A 16,010-nucleotide genomic window follows, 5' to 3' on the forward strand; every position below is an offset into this window, starting at 1 on the left:
CAAAACTCCTAGATATTATTATCCCTTAGAGGAAAATTTGACCATGGTCACATGGTTCATGAATGGTGAATCTGGCATGCAAATCCAGCTCTGGCCACGCCTTTCTCAAATTTTCTATAATGCATAAATGTTCTGTGAGGTATACAAGGTTCTAGAAATAATACTGATGGTATTTCTTCCTAAAATTTAAGTATATTTTTAAAATACTACCAATAGTTATTTCAATGTTCCTATCTTGATACAATAATCTGCTCTTAAAAGGTGGCAACCCATACCAGAGAATGACAGCTGTAGGCCAGACCGCCCGATGCTGTATCACACACAGCAGGTGACGCACACTCCATAAGCAGGCAGTGTCTCCATGGAGAATAGCAAGGCGCACGGCCCTCCTCATTGAATGTCGGTCTGCCTTCTATGCCTTACCTTGTCAATTAAGCACATATACATATGTGTCTGTAATTATTTCCCTTTAAAATTTTATTTAACCTTTCTAATTTGCTGCTTTCCTTGTTACATTAGAGAGCAGAGTTTTCAAATGTCAGTGATGGTGTACAGCATTTACTTCCTCAAAACACCACTTTATGTCATTGTTCATTCTGATCCAGGTACAGGTGAGCTCCTGTACATGATGATTTTTAAAGTATTCAAAGGTTAACTCCATTTGGGTGGTGTTGCATGGCACCACTGCCACCTTCACAATTGGCAGATTAATATTTGTGAAGAGGGCAGGTTGTGTGTCAACCACATGCTCACGCCTGCCGGGCTCTTTCCTGAACACCTGAACGAAGCCCAACCCCAGGTCTTTCAGTTAATCTCCCAAGACTCCCCTCTGCCCGTCTAGTTTTGGACTATTCACCTGAAGCTTTTTACTTTTATGTCCTGCCTCTGTGCCTCTGCTCATTCTATGCCCTTGTCTGGAATGTAATTTTCTCTAAATACTTACTTTGCACAAAACAAATCTAACAGAAGTTTTTCACTCTATTTGAAGACAGAAATTATGAAGTACTTTGTCTCTTAGGTGTCAAACAATATCTTCTAAATTTCACTTTCAAATTTCAATAAAAGCATATATAACAATAAAAACAAACAGGATATGAAAGTAATTTGAATACCAGCATCTTAATCTACAAATCCAAACAATAAGAATCAGATAGTAAAAGTCTTGTAGTCGAGTATCATTGACATGGCTTAGATTTTGAAGAACTTCTGCTAATACAGAGTACATGGTCGGGGAAATGAAAATACAATACCAAGGGCTTTCCCCCAATTCCCTTCCAAAGAAAATGGAGATATGGGCAAACCCCAACTAATGTCTCCCACCCTAGAGGGCCAGGGCCGGAGAGGAGCACGAGATGCCCAGAGAGATGCAGGGCATTCTGGCAAAGGATCAGGAACAAGAGGAATTTACATTCGACGAGACCAAGGTTGGTTTACCCCAGGCATAAAGGGCAGTAGTGACAAGGGGCAGGGCGGGAAGAGCCACAGTGTGCACCTAAAATGGATGAGGGGTACACACACAGATCCAGAGAGCTGGCTCTGTGTTCCAGGCTCACCAAGCACAGAAGAAACTGGGCACACGTGAATTTCCCACTAGACATTCACCCGTCTCGTCTCTACCTGGGCTTCAGTACCTCCCAATATGTAACATAAATGTACCTTCAAGAGCCTCCCAACATGTTTAAGTCATGAGAAGAAGACCCGAAGCACTGTCAGGCAAAGGCAGTGATCTGAGCAGAATCCAGATACGGACCTGGGGCGAATGTCAGGCCCTGCCACACCTGAATCTGCTTCAGCAAGAGAAGGTGACAGGCAAAATCATGCCCTGCTCAATGCAAACAGTTCATAATACAAAGTGAAAGGGAAACTGCACTCAGGAGAGGACCGGCATTTGTAAATTCATGACAGAGTTCAACACTGATACCATCTGCCTTAAAATTCAATAAAATAAAAATTTTAAATGAAAGGATGAGTTAAAAGTAATATAAGTAATCTAATAATTCATGAATATTTTAAAGCAGAACTAACTCAAAAGAGAAAGAAATTGGAGCATATCTAGGGCAGGTCTCTCTGAATGTGGATGAAATAAACCATGTAAAGGTGGGATTTGAATTCAATGGACAAAGGATGACTCTGGTAATACACAGTGCTACCCAGTGGGAGAAAAAGAATCACATCTCACATCAAATTAAATAAAGAGAGGTGGATCGAATGGTCTGCATGTGTGTGTGCATCAAGTAGATGAAGACATTTAACAGCATATTTGTATAACATTGGGGAGAAGGAATCTTTTAAAAAAAAAGAATAAAGGAAAACACTAACAGTTTACATTACATAAAAATACAAAATTTTCTATGATAAAGATGATAAGGCCATATCATGATAAATATGATAAAGATGATAAAGGTTCATAATATAGGGGATAAAATCACATCCCTTATAAAATACTGACTTATAAGCTGATGAGAAAAAAGCAATCGGCTCAGCGAAAAAACAGGGAAAAGTTGCAAAACTAATAATTCTTAGAAAATGCAGTGGTTAGTAAACATACAAAGATATGCTTAGAAAGGGCTGGGCATGGTGGCTCATGGCTGTAATCCCTGCACTTTGGGAGGCTGAGTTGGGAGGATCACTGGAGCCCAGGAGTTCAGTATCAGTCTCTCTGGGCAACATAGTTGAGACCTCATGTCTACCAAAAAAAAAAAAAAAAATTAGCTGGGCATGGTGGTGTGCCCCTGTAGTCCGAGCTACTCAGGAGGCTGGGGTGGGAGGATCACTCGAGTCCAGGAGGTTGAGGCTGCAGTGAGCCATGATTGTACCACTGCACTCCAGCCTAGGTGACAGAGTGAGGCTCTGTCTTAAAAAAAAAAAATGCTTAGAGAAATGCAAATTAAAGAGCTAAAAAGACAGTATTTTTTTATTATCCTATTGGCAAAAATAAGATCAAGGCTCTTCACCACTGCTCAGGCTGTGTAGAGATGGGCATGTTCAAGAGTGAAATGTCACAGCACTCAGGTGAGTAACTGGAGACATCTATTAAAATAAAAATGTGCGTATACTTTAGAGCAGCAATAGTATTTCGAAAAACTCATTCTATAAAAATAAAACCACAACTACATAGGACTATATGAATAAGGACTGCTATTACAGCATTACTCATAAAGAAAATAATTATAACCTTGCTGTGCATTAGTAAGACAATATTTTAATATTCCAGGACATGTCCTTCCTGTGGAAGGTCATGTTGCTCTTAAAATAAGTTAGATTTGCATGTATTGACCTGGAAGGATGCCTATGACATATAAAATAAAAAGTAAAGGTGCAGAGTACTGAATAGAATATAATCCAATTTTTATTAAAAATATAAAAATGAATCCTATACATATTTACTGGTAAAGAAAAAATGTACACACTGTTAACACTGATTTCCTCAAAGGTGGTACTGAGGGAGAAGAAAGATTAATATTTTTCTTCACACATCTCCATTCTGTTATTAGTATTCCTAAATATTACTTCATAATTAAGAAAAAATCCAATACATTAAATCACCAATCTATTCATATTTAAATGTCAATGAAACACATCTAGACTTTAAGTCCGTACTATATTTTCCGAGACCCTAGAGTTTTAAAAACTTGTGCAAAATTAGCACCTTTACTCCATGCCCTTTTGTTCTACTAATGAAATTGTTCATATTCCATGTCACCCTCCTATTCACAACTTACAGTCCAGCTTTTTTCTGCTTCAAATTCTAGTTACTTGATGTGGCTTTGAAGTTCTGAAACTGTATTCAGAAAAAAATGTAGAACAAAACGACATAAGGTCCCTGCAGAAACGTAGCTGGTGATTAAAACTAAGCAGCAGATGCTTCTATATAAGAACATGTTTATTTTGCACTTCATAAAGGCTTACAGATAAAAATATTCAACAGTACCTAACAACAGGTCAAAATATGGGGTGCAAATACAGCAGTGCCTTTTAAGTTGAAGTTGCAGTTTCCTTATTGTTTATATTTGAAAACATCCAGCAAATGAATTTTAAATAATCCTAAGAACTCTGAATCTGAGGTAAAGAGCTCCCAAAATATAAATTTCAGTCCTACTCACAAGTATCTAAGTTATTTTTACAGAGAAGACCTCAATGACTCTTCTCACGCCACACTAATTTTTCTAGTGATTCTGTGCTGTACGGTTTGATACCCCAAAAGATCTTCCTGAGTTTAAAGAGCATTCCTGTTCCTAATTTTCCTTTTATTAGACTGTAACTCTTGTCTTGTCTCATCCTTTGGATAACGTCGCTAGTAGCTCCATGCCGTGTACACTGTGAACCAGTTCCTCACGTGAGAATTGCAGGAGGTTTCTGCCTGATGGAGGTTGCTGAATTGGATTTGGATCTTCACAAACACACATATTTCCAGAAGTTTAAATCACATTTTGAATTGTGTATCACTCTGAGTTGAACGCTAAGTTTCTGGGGTGAGTTTCATCCACGAAACTTTGGTGTAGTTGTCATTCAATCGTTTTCCATTAGATTTCTATTGCCATTGTCACCGTGCTTACCTATCTGGCTTAATAACATCCTTTATGATCAAATATCTCCTTATGTTTAACCCAGCAAGATTCTGAAAATCAACCCAAAGCCTGCAGGCACCTTGTTTCAGACGAGGTAATGAAGTCAGTCTCCGAGTGAAGAGGCTCAATCAAGACCCCACAGAAGGGGCCGGGCACGGGGATCACACTTGTAATCCCAGCACTTTGGGAAGCCAAGGCGACCAGATCACTTGAGGTCAGGAGTTCGAGACCAGCCTGACCAACATGGTGAAATCGCGTCTCTACTAAAAATACAAAATTAGCCGGGTGTGACGGCACGTGCCTGTAGTCCCAGCTACTTGGGAGGTCAAGGCAGGAGAATAGCTTAAACCAGGAAGCGGAGCTTGCAGTGAGCCAAGATCGCACCACTGCACTCCAGCCTGGGCAATAAGAATAAAGCTCCAACTTGACGAACTTTCTGACTTCTTCGGAATATGACATCATGCAGATGGCTTCCTATTTTGCCTTGAGTAATGTGAATTCCAAAATGATCAGACATCATGATCAAAAGGAAGCAGAGAAATGAACGCCAAAAAGTAGAACTTGGGCCTTAGGGGCTGGGCTCGGTGGCTCATGTCTGTAATCGCAGCACTTTGGGAGGCTGAAGCAGGCGATCACCTGAGGTCAGGAGTTTGAGACCAGCCTGGCCAACATGGTGAAACCCCATCTCTACTAACAATACAAAAATTAGCTGGGCATGGTGGCAGGTGCCTGTAATTCCAGCTACTTGGAAGGCTGAGGCAGGAGAATCACTTGAACCTGGGAGGCAGAGGTTGCAGTGAGCCGAGATCGCACCGTTGCATTCCAGCCTGGGCGACAAGAGTAAAACTCTGTCTCAAAAAAAACAAAACAACAACAACAACAACAAAAGAACTCGGGCCTGTGCTGTGCCCAGCTCTGCATCTGCTCTGCCACTGCGCCCTTTCAGCACTCCAGTTGCAAATAACTTTTCATAAGACTTGTACTTTGTTTTTTTCAGAACAACTTCATTTTATTCTCCAAATAAAAGACGGCTGAATCTTCTGAGGAAAAGTAAAAAGAGGGAAACATCATCTTTGATCATGCAGTGAGCTGATCCCAAAATGTGGACAAAAAGCAGAGACTTGACGGCAATGACTCTGAGAAACAGAGAATGTCACAAGGAGACAACTGGGCTCTTTATAAAGAGGCAATTTCTCCTCTACACATTCCCCCTTTCATCTAGAGATGGCTGCGGCTCCCAATCATGGCAAGAGCTGGGCTGTCTTTCTTCCACCAAATGCTCTGCTAGCTGACAGAGCCCAGGGAGCTGTGAAAATAGAAACGGGAGGGAGAGGCTGTAAAGGAGTTACCTAAGGCAATACAGTCTTAGTTCACAAACGCAAGAATTTCCAGCTTACACTGTCCCACAGGGAAAAGCTAATGTCCAAGATAGGCCAACGGGTTTTAATTCCTACTGTTCCAATTTTTTGGAAGCCAAAGGTTTTTGGACATTAAAAAAAAAAAAAATAGACTGCAAATGCCTGTACTAGGCTCCTTCCACCAGAACTTCTCCGACAAAGAACTGTGTGGTGAAGCAGAGATGTCCAGGATGAACACCCAGGGGCCCCTCCAGAATTTACAAAGAGGCGCATGCTTCTCTCCACTGTCAAGGCCAAAAAACCTTCTTGCTTTTATAACTGCAACCTAAAAATCCTAAAGGTCTAAGGGAAGCTTATGTCCACATTGTTGAAATCTGTAAAAACAGGGGTCAGGGAACAGAGAAGCAGACACAGCTCTTTAGATTATAAACTGTGTGTCTAATGACATAAATGTACATTTAAACTATGAAAAAAAAGAGTACTAGGTGTGAGTGAACAGATAATGCTGGCTGGAAAAAGGGCACATGAGAGGACCAGGTTCCGCATCAAGCGTCAAATTAAATGCTGGAGACCCCTGTCCATCATGCTATCATGGGTGCTAAAGTGAGGTCTGTTCAGAAACTGCTTAAGAATCCTCAGGAGAACGGCCCCCTCCACCTGGGAGAGGGGCCCAGTATCAGAGCTTCTGTGGCGAGAGAGCTGGAAAAGGGATCTTAAAGAATCTATACCTCCAACTTCTGCCCTTCCCTCTCCGTTGTAGCTGGAGAACACACGCTGAGCGGCTGTGACCCTAATATTAGAGCCATCAGAGCAACACAGAGGGCAGCACAGGCACACACAGTGACACTTGGGCTGACACGGATGTGCATACACGGAGTTAAGCCAATTCCAGTGGAGTCTGCACGTGCTGCGCTGCCACACTGCTCACCTCCAAGAGGCGACAATGCAAGAACTTGTGGTGCAGGCAAAACAAAACACATTCGAATCACAGACATGCTATTTAGAAACCAACAGCATTAATTAGGCACAGATGTTAAGTGTGTTTAATTATCTCTTTTAAAGATGTTTTCCATGGATGCTTATTGGTATTATATGACAAACACAGAAAGAATCAGATAAATCACCCTCAAAGTAATGGCATTTGCTGTTTCAGAACAAGAGAAACAAATGCCACAAACAGAGGTCTTTCCCTGATGCTGCTTGAGAAGCCTGGGCCACGCGCTGCTCATGAACAATGTCTTTCATTAGAAAGCTTGTATGCGGCACAATATATCACACTGAGCTGCCTGTGTTTTTTCTGATTTTGCCAGGCCCCAGGACTCAACTTTTCAGGAAAAAGATCTGACGGGTTCATTTCAGAGAGAGTTTTCATTTCGAAGCCTTTTTCTTGATTGGGAGTTTTCAACACTGGGAGGAGCCAGAGCTGAAAAAGTTATTATCTTTTCATCTATTACATTATATGTGTCCAATGAAACAGATCACTTTTAGGTCCCCAAAAACACACTGGTTTGTTCACGTTTCTGGAAGAGAAAGATCAGGCCCACAAGCCACAACTAAGATATGGAGATGCCACTGTGTCAAAGAGGTTCAAAGTATTGCACCAGAATAATGTTAAGGCTGGCACTGGAGTTTCTTATTCTCTCACCAGCGAAAGGTCAGCTAATTAACCAGTCCAGAGAACAGCAGAGCTTAAAGGGATCTCAAAAACGACCCCCTCTTCCTACCTCTTTTAACAGAGGCAGGAGGCAGAGCTGAGAATGAGATGTTACTGGTTGGCTGAAACATGACGCTGGGAGTGAGATATTGCTGGTTGACAGCAAAGATGAGGCTACCGCCTTCCTTCCCCACATACCTTAACATCAGTTATTCTGACTGAAATAAAAATATCTGTGAAAGTGTAACAGGACTGAAGATCATGGATGAGTTAGATAATATCCCAGTGTTTAGTTACTGAGTTCCAGCAATGAATGCTGGCTTGCATTTCTGCCCAGGTGCTTCATCTCATGCCTATCAGCCTGGCTGCAACCAATTCTGTAAGGGCCCACTGACGCAAACAGAGCTTAAGAACCGGGTAACCCCATGTCGGGATCCAGGTGCTTTTTGGGTGATCTTACCTTCTCTCAGTTGTCCTTGAGGACCTCGTCAGAGAATGCTCTGCAAGTTCTTTGGCTGTGGCTGAACCAAGAAGGACTTTTGAGTTCTCATTAGATGACTGTCTAAGTCAAACTGAGTTTCAATCAAGAACTCACTCAGTCAAGATGGAAACACTAGGTGGCCTCCGGAGCTTGGAGGGTGTGAGTTGGTTTCAAGTCTTGCTCAAGGGGTAGGTGTGGAAGTGGCTGAACCATCAGCGAGTAACTGCCACATAGTCAACTCTTTAGAGAGGGCAGCTTGCCAGAGAAGTGCAAAATCAGACAAGAAACCAGCATCACCAGCTCTTGTCTGACTTCCTGCCAAATGCGTTGACAGGCAGAAATGTTCTGATGCCTGATTTCAGTACCATGCCATGTTCTCATTGGTGTCCATTCTAAAATTTTGAAATGTTTTCTGATAAGGGATTATCAAAAAACATTTGATATGGATTGGATTATCCCAATCCAAACTGTTAGATCGGCAGGTAGGTTTGTAATCGCCGGAAAATCAAAAAAGAAACATTCTGTGTTTAAAAAAAAAAAAAAAAAAAAAAAAGGTGACATTAAGATTGAAGATGCAGGATGCAGCATAGGGAGTCCTAAACTGCCAGGACATATGCGGAGCTTTCTTAGAATATCAGGGTTCATGCTACACGGTCTGGCCTGTGTCTCAGAATATACATAAGAAACACAGCATCTCATACAAGAACCTGGCCTGTATCTCAGAATATACGTAAGAAATGCAGCATCTCATACAAGAACCTATTTGGAGCCACCACAGAAACTCAGGACTTGTCTTTTACCATTTATCATTAAACTAACGTCCATGTGAAGCAACACAAGTTCTGACTCAGATTTTCTTCCAATGACAGACAATAGAGAAGCAAGACAGAGGCAAACAAACAAAAGCAGACACAGAGGCCACCCAGAATGGCCTCACTACTGTTTCAATAGGGAACCCTGCAAAATCTAGTTTTCCTATTCTCCTTCTACCTTTACTTAAAATCCACATCCTTTGGTGTCCAGAGGGTAGAGCTCTGGCTATCAAGTAATGATCTTTCTGGTGCATGTATAGTCCCAGTTAGTCAGGAGGCTGAGGCAGAAGAATCTCCTGGGTTCAGTAGTTCGAGTCCAGCTTGGGCAACATAGTGAAACCCCATCTCTAAAAATAAATAACTAAATAAAATAATGATCTTGATGTTCATTATTCAACAGTGAATTGTGGGGCCAGCTACATCTGATCTTCATCCTTCCCCAAAGGCCATTTTATGTAAAAGTCATAAACAAAGAAATAAGGAATTACTTGGAGCAGAATTGACAGGAGAATCACAACTGAATTCTGAAAAATCTCCTCTTTCCAATGTCGTGAAATTCATGATAACAGAACATCAGATCAAAAGGCTCAGGGGCTAGCCAGTGATCTTGGAGGCATGTAAAAATTAGGGCCAACTGATCAACATTCAAAATCCAGGAAATCTGATCTAAAGACTGATATTTGAGACACACCTAAAAATTCAAAATCATTTCCTAATATCCAAGAATCTCAAAGTTAAGGACACTGATTCCTGATTGGGTAAATACATTAGTTAAAGCAAAAAATATTGTTCATAAGTTTGTCTGTAAACCATCTAAATTTCAGATAATAATTCCCATTGCATTCACTTTGGGAATACCTTCCTCTTAAATGTCACTGTTAGTAAAGCTCCCTGGGCTGATACACTGTGTGCTTCTCCCCATCAAGAGCAGAAGGGAATGTCATACATCAGCCAAATTCAGGTTTTCCACTCTCACCCTTTTTTAATAAAGGAGGTTATGTCAAGGCCTTTTGAAATAGCTCATTGGTGCTTTCAATAAGCAGGCACACCCCTGGGCCCGGAGGAATGTGTCTTTCTCCAGCGGCTCCTCCCCTCGGGAGTGATTCCAGCCTCTCCCACTGCCTGGGAGTGACCTGTGCAAGGTGGTGGGTTCGTATTTATTAGTGTGCACTCCTTGCATTAATAAATGCTAAGATTCAAGGAGTATCCTAGACAGGACTTCTTTAACCTAGCAGGATACTTGGCTAGAACTTGCCCTTTATATGTAAGTGTGGAGCTTAGCAGTCCTTTATGCTGCAGCATGGCAGGGACTGGGTACTGTACAGAATGTTCCTAGTGGTACGGTGGTGCTAGTAATTCAGGGTGATCTCAGAAAGGAAATAGCAGAGCCTGGCACAGACATGAAGAGTCCCATCCCCACCAGGAGCCCCACACATAGTGATTAAGTGAGAAGCAAGCACAGCCCTGGTGCCCACCAGACTCACGGAGGGGTGGCTCTGCTGGTGACCACCCTGCCGTGGCCCTGCACATCCCCCAGCTCCTTCTGCAACCGGGCGTTCTTCTCCTCCTCCTCCAGCAGTTTCCTCTTCACAGTGCGCAGCTCCTGCTGGGCCTCACACTTGATGTCATTGGCCACCACCACCGCGGTCTGCAGATCTGCCTGGAACCGCCTCCATTCCTCGGTATCCTCCTGAAAATACCAGAGCCCACCCCTGTGTCAGACACCTGCCAGGGCTGGTGCCTGGGCAGGGACCCCAGAGTCTCCATGTTGGTCACCAAGAAAGAATGCCAGCAGTGCTTGGTGAGGCCCTGCTTTCACAGTGGCTCACTTCTAGGAAAAGGCACTGGTGGGAATTACACCTTCAGGTTATGAGAGTTCTCCATCCTGACACCAAATGACTGCTTTAATTTTACTTCCTGACAACAAGAATTTACAGTTCCAGGGCCCACCATGCCATGGAAATGTTCCAAGAGAAACCAGGATAGAGACAGTGATCTAGACCTCGGAGGGGGTAATACACAGGAAGATGGTGGTGAAGGCTCCCACCCACATCTCACCTTCATCTGCTTGGTCAGAGTCTTTAGCTGCCTCTCCAGGTCTGACTTCTGTTCCTCCAGCTTGATCACATTACCTAGAAATAAATAATTTAGACAGGGCTTGGAAAAGCTGTGAGACTCTTAAGAGAAGATAAGCTAGGTAACAAAGAAAGCACAACTCCAGATGCCACAACAGGCATTCAAATCCATCCCTTCTACTCTCAATGCAACTTTTAGCAATTTCAATTTACCCTGCAAACCAGGGAATGGACACAAGAGGCTCCTCTGAGATAGAGAACAGGATGATCTGGAAAATATGTGGTGTGTATTGAGGTTACAGTCTCAGCAGACAGGATGCACAACCAAATAGCAGCACGATGGGAAGAGGCCTCCACGGCCACACACACTTGCACACCGAGCCCGGCCTCCCTCGCACTCACACACAATCATCCTGAGTGTCCCTTATTGCTGTGAGATAGAGGCTTTCACATAACAGAGCATATGACTGCTTATTCCTCCTGTGATCTGTAAAGCATTTTCTAGAGTCGTAGATCTCAATCACAGTTAAGCCTCTGAATCACTGGTGAAGCTTTTCAAAAGCACCGATGTTCTAGTCCCACACTCCAGGTACATGGAGGCAGAATCTCCAAGGGCAGACAGAACCCGGGGATGTGTGCATTTAACATCTTCCCAGGTGGCTTGCCTACCTCTCCCTACTTAAGGACACCTGCAGCCCCTCGTTCTCCCTGCCTCCAATTCTCTCCATACAGCTATCAGTCATTCAAATTTAAATCTGATGGTGTCAGTCACTGAGCTGAAATTCCTCAATAGGTCCTCATGCTCTAAGCTAGAGCATTAGTTTTCTATGAAGGATGCAAATCAGAATCGCCAGAGTAAGCTAAAAAGATGCCACGGACAGGTCCTACCCCAGCAGTTCTAGTTCTAGTGGGAAGTGAGAGTTTGTGTCGGGAATCAGTGCTGCACAGTAGAAAACACTCCTTAACTTCTCTTTATTTTTCAGTCCATTCCTTTCCCAACAGGATCTTATAGGAAGAAGTGATTGGTCTAGGCTGGATTTATGTATCCCTGGGTCTCTGTGCAAAAGCATATCTTAACAATACCTCAATATCCTTTTAAAAAGTTTAAAAGTTTTTCAAAGGATGGTTTGTATTATTGTCAGTCTTGGATATATGATGATATAATCACAGGGGTGGGTCTAAATTTTGCTGTGGACATTAATTATACACTGGTTTTCTTGGTGTGTCTGTGCTGACTTTTAAGGATTTAGGGACAATACAACCCTATTTTCAATAGCAAAAGATCACAACAACAAAAACGAACAGAACAGAACTTGTCTTCTTTGACTTTTCTTCTCAATCACGGTGCTGGGTTTGGAAGGATACACTGACGATGATGGCGTCCAGGTTTTCAGTTGTATCCTGAGAACAGCCTGGATGGCACCAACACTGAATGCTGAGGTTCCACAGTTCTACTGCGCGTCATGTCCAGCGAGAAATGGGGCAGGTGCTGTCAACTCTCACTCTAACCAACTCATCAATGTCTGAAATATATAGTCAATTCTAATAATCATGGTAGTTGCAGAGAGTTGCCATGCACACCAAATCAGCAAACACTGAACTATTGTACCTAGGAAAAATACAGGTTAGGTTCCTGCAAGCCTCTGGTCACAACATTCTCATCAACTAAAATGCTATTTGCATTATATAGACTTATCTGCCAATGTCTCTCTATAAACAAGCCAGGCTCATCAACCATGGAAACCGACTCTTTCCCATTTCCCTCTTCCCGAATAACACTGAGCAAGTATTGTCAAATTCTTCTTCAGCCTCCTGATCTGCAGAACCTGCCTTGTCTGCAAGGTTAACCTTTCTCACATCTTATGGCCTTTTGAAACTTGGGAGCCAACCAGCACTAGCCAAGAAGGGTAGTTACCATTTTCCTGACCCTGGGTGATGTGAACAAACATTGCTCTGGTTTTCAGCCACACAACAATATTGCCCACTGCTTTTTAAAACTGGCTGTCATCTCACAAATCCATGAATTTGGCTGCTTTTAGCACATCGCTTTAGCATGTCTCAGGGCAGTCTTATATACATATTGTCAAACTTCTCCCTTTCTCTGATGCATTGTACTGGGTTTTTTTTGCTTGGTTTGGTTTTTTTATTTTTTACAGATGGAATCTTGCTCTACTGCCCAGGCTGGAGTGCAGTGGCACAATCTTGGTTCGCTGCAGTCTCAGCCTTTCAGGCTCAAGGGATCCTCCCACCTTAGCCTCTGGAGAAGCTGGGACTACAGGCATAGGCCACCACATGTGGCTAGTTTTGTTTTGTTTTTTTTTTGGTCAAGACAGGGTCTCACTATGTTGCCCAGGCTGGTCTCAAACTCCTGGGCTCAAGCGATCCTCCTGCCTCAGTCTCCCAAAGTGCTGAGATTACAGGGATGAGGTCACTGCACTTGGCCTGATGCACTGTATTGTTGATTTAATAACACTGAACTCACGTGCAACAGGACAAGAGCTTGCGTCTGCATGAAGCTTCCCTAACACACGTGTTTTCTCTGTAGGTGCGTCTCAACCTCATTGTGCTTGGGGACAGTGGATGGCACTGTAGCACTGTACTCAGAGCCATTTTAAATAGCAAAGTCACCGAAAACAAAAATAAGCACAAAAATGTTAAAAGCATGGTATTAAGCAGACTGTAAAAAAGACGCATGTACAGTATGAAAAGGCCAAGTGTCTCTGTCTGATCTGAGTTGGGAACATAAGCACTGGATGACACAACCTTTTCACTTCTCTGTGCATGTCTGAAAATGACTGTGGAAGTGCTCTGTGTATTGGGGTTAAAATACATTTTATCAAGCAGGTGAATTCACAAATGTGAAATCTGCGAATAAGGAGGATCGACTGCACTGGGTAGGGAAATTCTCAGGTAACTGACCAAGCTATTCTTAGCTATTCTTAGTAATGGCCGGTGTGACTAAATGCTTTGTGCATTAAATCTGTTGTTACAAAAGAAAACACATAAGATGTGATCATTTGATAAGGCTTATTTGGACAAAGAAGATAACGTTTAAACTGTTTTAAAAATTTCTTTCCCAATTCAAAGCAAACAATGAGTTGGTAACTAAGCCATATGCTGATGTCTCTTCAGCAACTAAGTCGCAAACATCTATAAGTTACTTGATATCCTCCCACCAATGGGACACATGCGGAATTGTTTTCTCCCTTAGACCAAGAGCACACATTGTTCATCCACTCTGACACCTATCATCCATCTCTATCAGATCCAAGAGACAACACAGTGTCAGTACTCGATGACAGGCAAGCAATTTCTTCTGAATAACTGTCTCCTACCCTGCAGAATATCCTTAGGAAGGGTCCCTGTGAACTCTCACAGTCACAGCTAAAGTATCCTAACATAGCCTTCAAGCTGACCAGGCTGCCTAGAGACAGCAGCAGTAGCATGGCTCACACACAGCACATCCAGTACAGCCAAAAAACATTTGCAGCTGGATACCGTGGCTCACACCTGTAATCCCAGTGCTTTGAGAGGCCAGTAGGATCACCTGAGCCCAGGAGTTTGAGGCTGCAGTGAGCTCTGATTGCTGCAGTGAGCTACAACTGCACCACTGCACTCCAGCCTGGGTGATAGAGCGAGACCTCTAAAAAAACAAAATGAAAAGCATTTCTATTTTTCACAATCACCTACATACTGCTGACTCATGTTCAACAGTCTTTTCTTCTGTCATCCCAGTTTTCAACTGCTGTAGTCATTGATCTCCTAATCTCTAGTTTTTAAACTAGAGATTAATGATTGTTTCTTAGGTGGCATTCTTCCTAGGAGATTACAGTGCACTCAAATAAGAGACTTCATAAACCCCAGCCAACATACAGTCAAAAACCCTCCCCCAGTCACCCACTGCTGCTGGTTTCTTTAGTGTCCTACTCAGGTCCATTCCACATTTCTCCTAGGCTTGACCCATTTACTTTCTTTTGCAGTGGCACGATCTCAGCTCACTGCAACCTCCACCTCCCGCTTTCAAGTGATTCTCCTGCCTCAGCCTCCTGAGTAGGTGGGGTTACGGCGCCCACCACCACGCCCGGCTAATTTTTTATTTTTAGTAGAGACAGGGTTTCAGCATGTTGGTCAGGCTGGGTCTCAAACTCCTGACCTCAGGTGATCCTCCCGCCCCAGCCTCCCAAAGTCTGGGATTATAGGTGTGAGCCACCACACCTGGCTGACCCCACTTACTTTCTAGCTCACTGATGAGTTGATTATTGTGTAACTTGACAGCTCGGTGCTGTTCCACCTGATCTTCCAATTCAAATATGGTTTCTTTCATGTCTTTGATCTCTGCATCACTCTCTGATGCTTTTTCTTGCAGCTTTAGGCTGGTTCTGCTTAGCTGTTCGGCTTGGTGATCACATATCTCCTTCAGGTATGAATAATCCTTTTCCACCTAAAATAAAAGGAAGTTTCCTTGGTCAGTTTAACAACAAAATTCCCACAGTGATCTGTACACTAGAAGGCCAAGCCCCACCATGATGCAATATACTCATGTAACAAACCTGCACATTAACCTCTTCAGTCTAAAATAAAACATTATAAAAAGCTCCCCACAAGTCAGCAGCAGGCTCATGGACACAGTAGCAAAGACGTCATTGGCATGTGCCATTTCTTGCATTCTTAGCCTCAGAAACAGCCAAGGCTGTGAACAGTCAGAGAAACACGATGTATGCTTCCAAATGCTGGATTCTGTGCGCCTTCCTACAAGCAGAAGGGAATCTGCACGCACTTAAATATTCCTCTTTCCCACAGCTGGGAGAGCAGCGGTGCTTCCCTGGGAGGCACTGGCCCTGCACCGAGAGAGCTGCCTGGTGTGGCTACCCTCACCGCACATTTTTTTTTTTTTTTTGCTATGGAGCAGCGCCCTCTGCTGCCGAGCTGTGAACAATGCCCCTGAAGCCAGGCTAATCTGCAAACCCCCAGGTTCCCTTAGAGATAAAATACTTGTGGTTGCAATGTTTCTTTAGAGGAATCTCTAAAGACTCTATCACGTTCACGCTCTATCACAGCAAAA

General features: G+C 43.0%; 1 protein-coding gene across 5 annotated transcripts in view; it reads right to left on the minus strand.

Moving 5' to 3' along the window:
• SPECC1 (sperm antigen with calponin homology and coiled-coil domains 1) overlaps positions 1–16,010 on the minus strand; it is a 328,700-nt gene that overhangs the window by 80,746 nt on the left and 231,944 nt on the right. For 3 of the 5 annotated variants that reach the window (XM_011971260.1, XM_011971261.1, XM_011971262.1), the window contains exons 5-7: positions 15,182–15,389; positions 10,932–11,005; positions 10,358–10,563 (exon numbers count right to left, since the gene is read on the minus strand). In XM_011971260.1, coding sequence (XP_011826650.1) covers positions 10,358–10,563; positions 10,932–11,005; positions 15,182–15,389 — 488 coding nt within the window. Of the gene's footprint in view, positions 1–3,324; positions 5,875–10,357; positions 10,564–10,931; positions 11,006–15,181; positions 15,390–16,010 lie in introns of those variants that run through there. The other 2 variants (XM_011971263.1, XM_011971264.1) reach the window with 1 other exon arrangement.

The sequence above is a fragment of the Mandrillus leucophaeus genome, unplaced genomic scaffold (assembly GCF_000951045.1).
Source record: "Mandrillus leucophaeus isolate KB7577 unplaced genomic scaffold, Mleu.le_1.0 Scaffold995, whole genome shotgun sequence".
Classification (NCBI taxonomy): Eukaryota; Metazoa; Chordata; class Mammalia; order Primates; family Cercopithecidae; genus Mandrillus; species Mandrillus leucophaeus.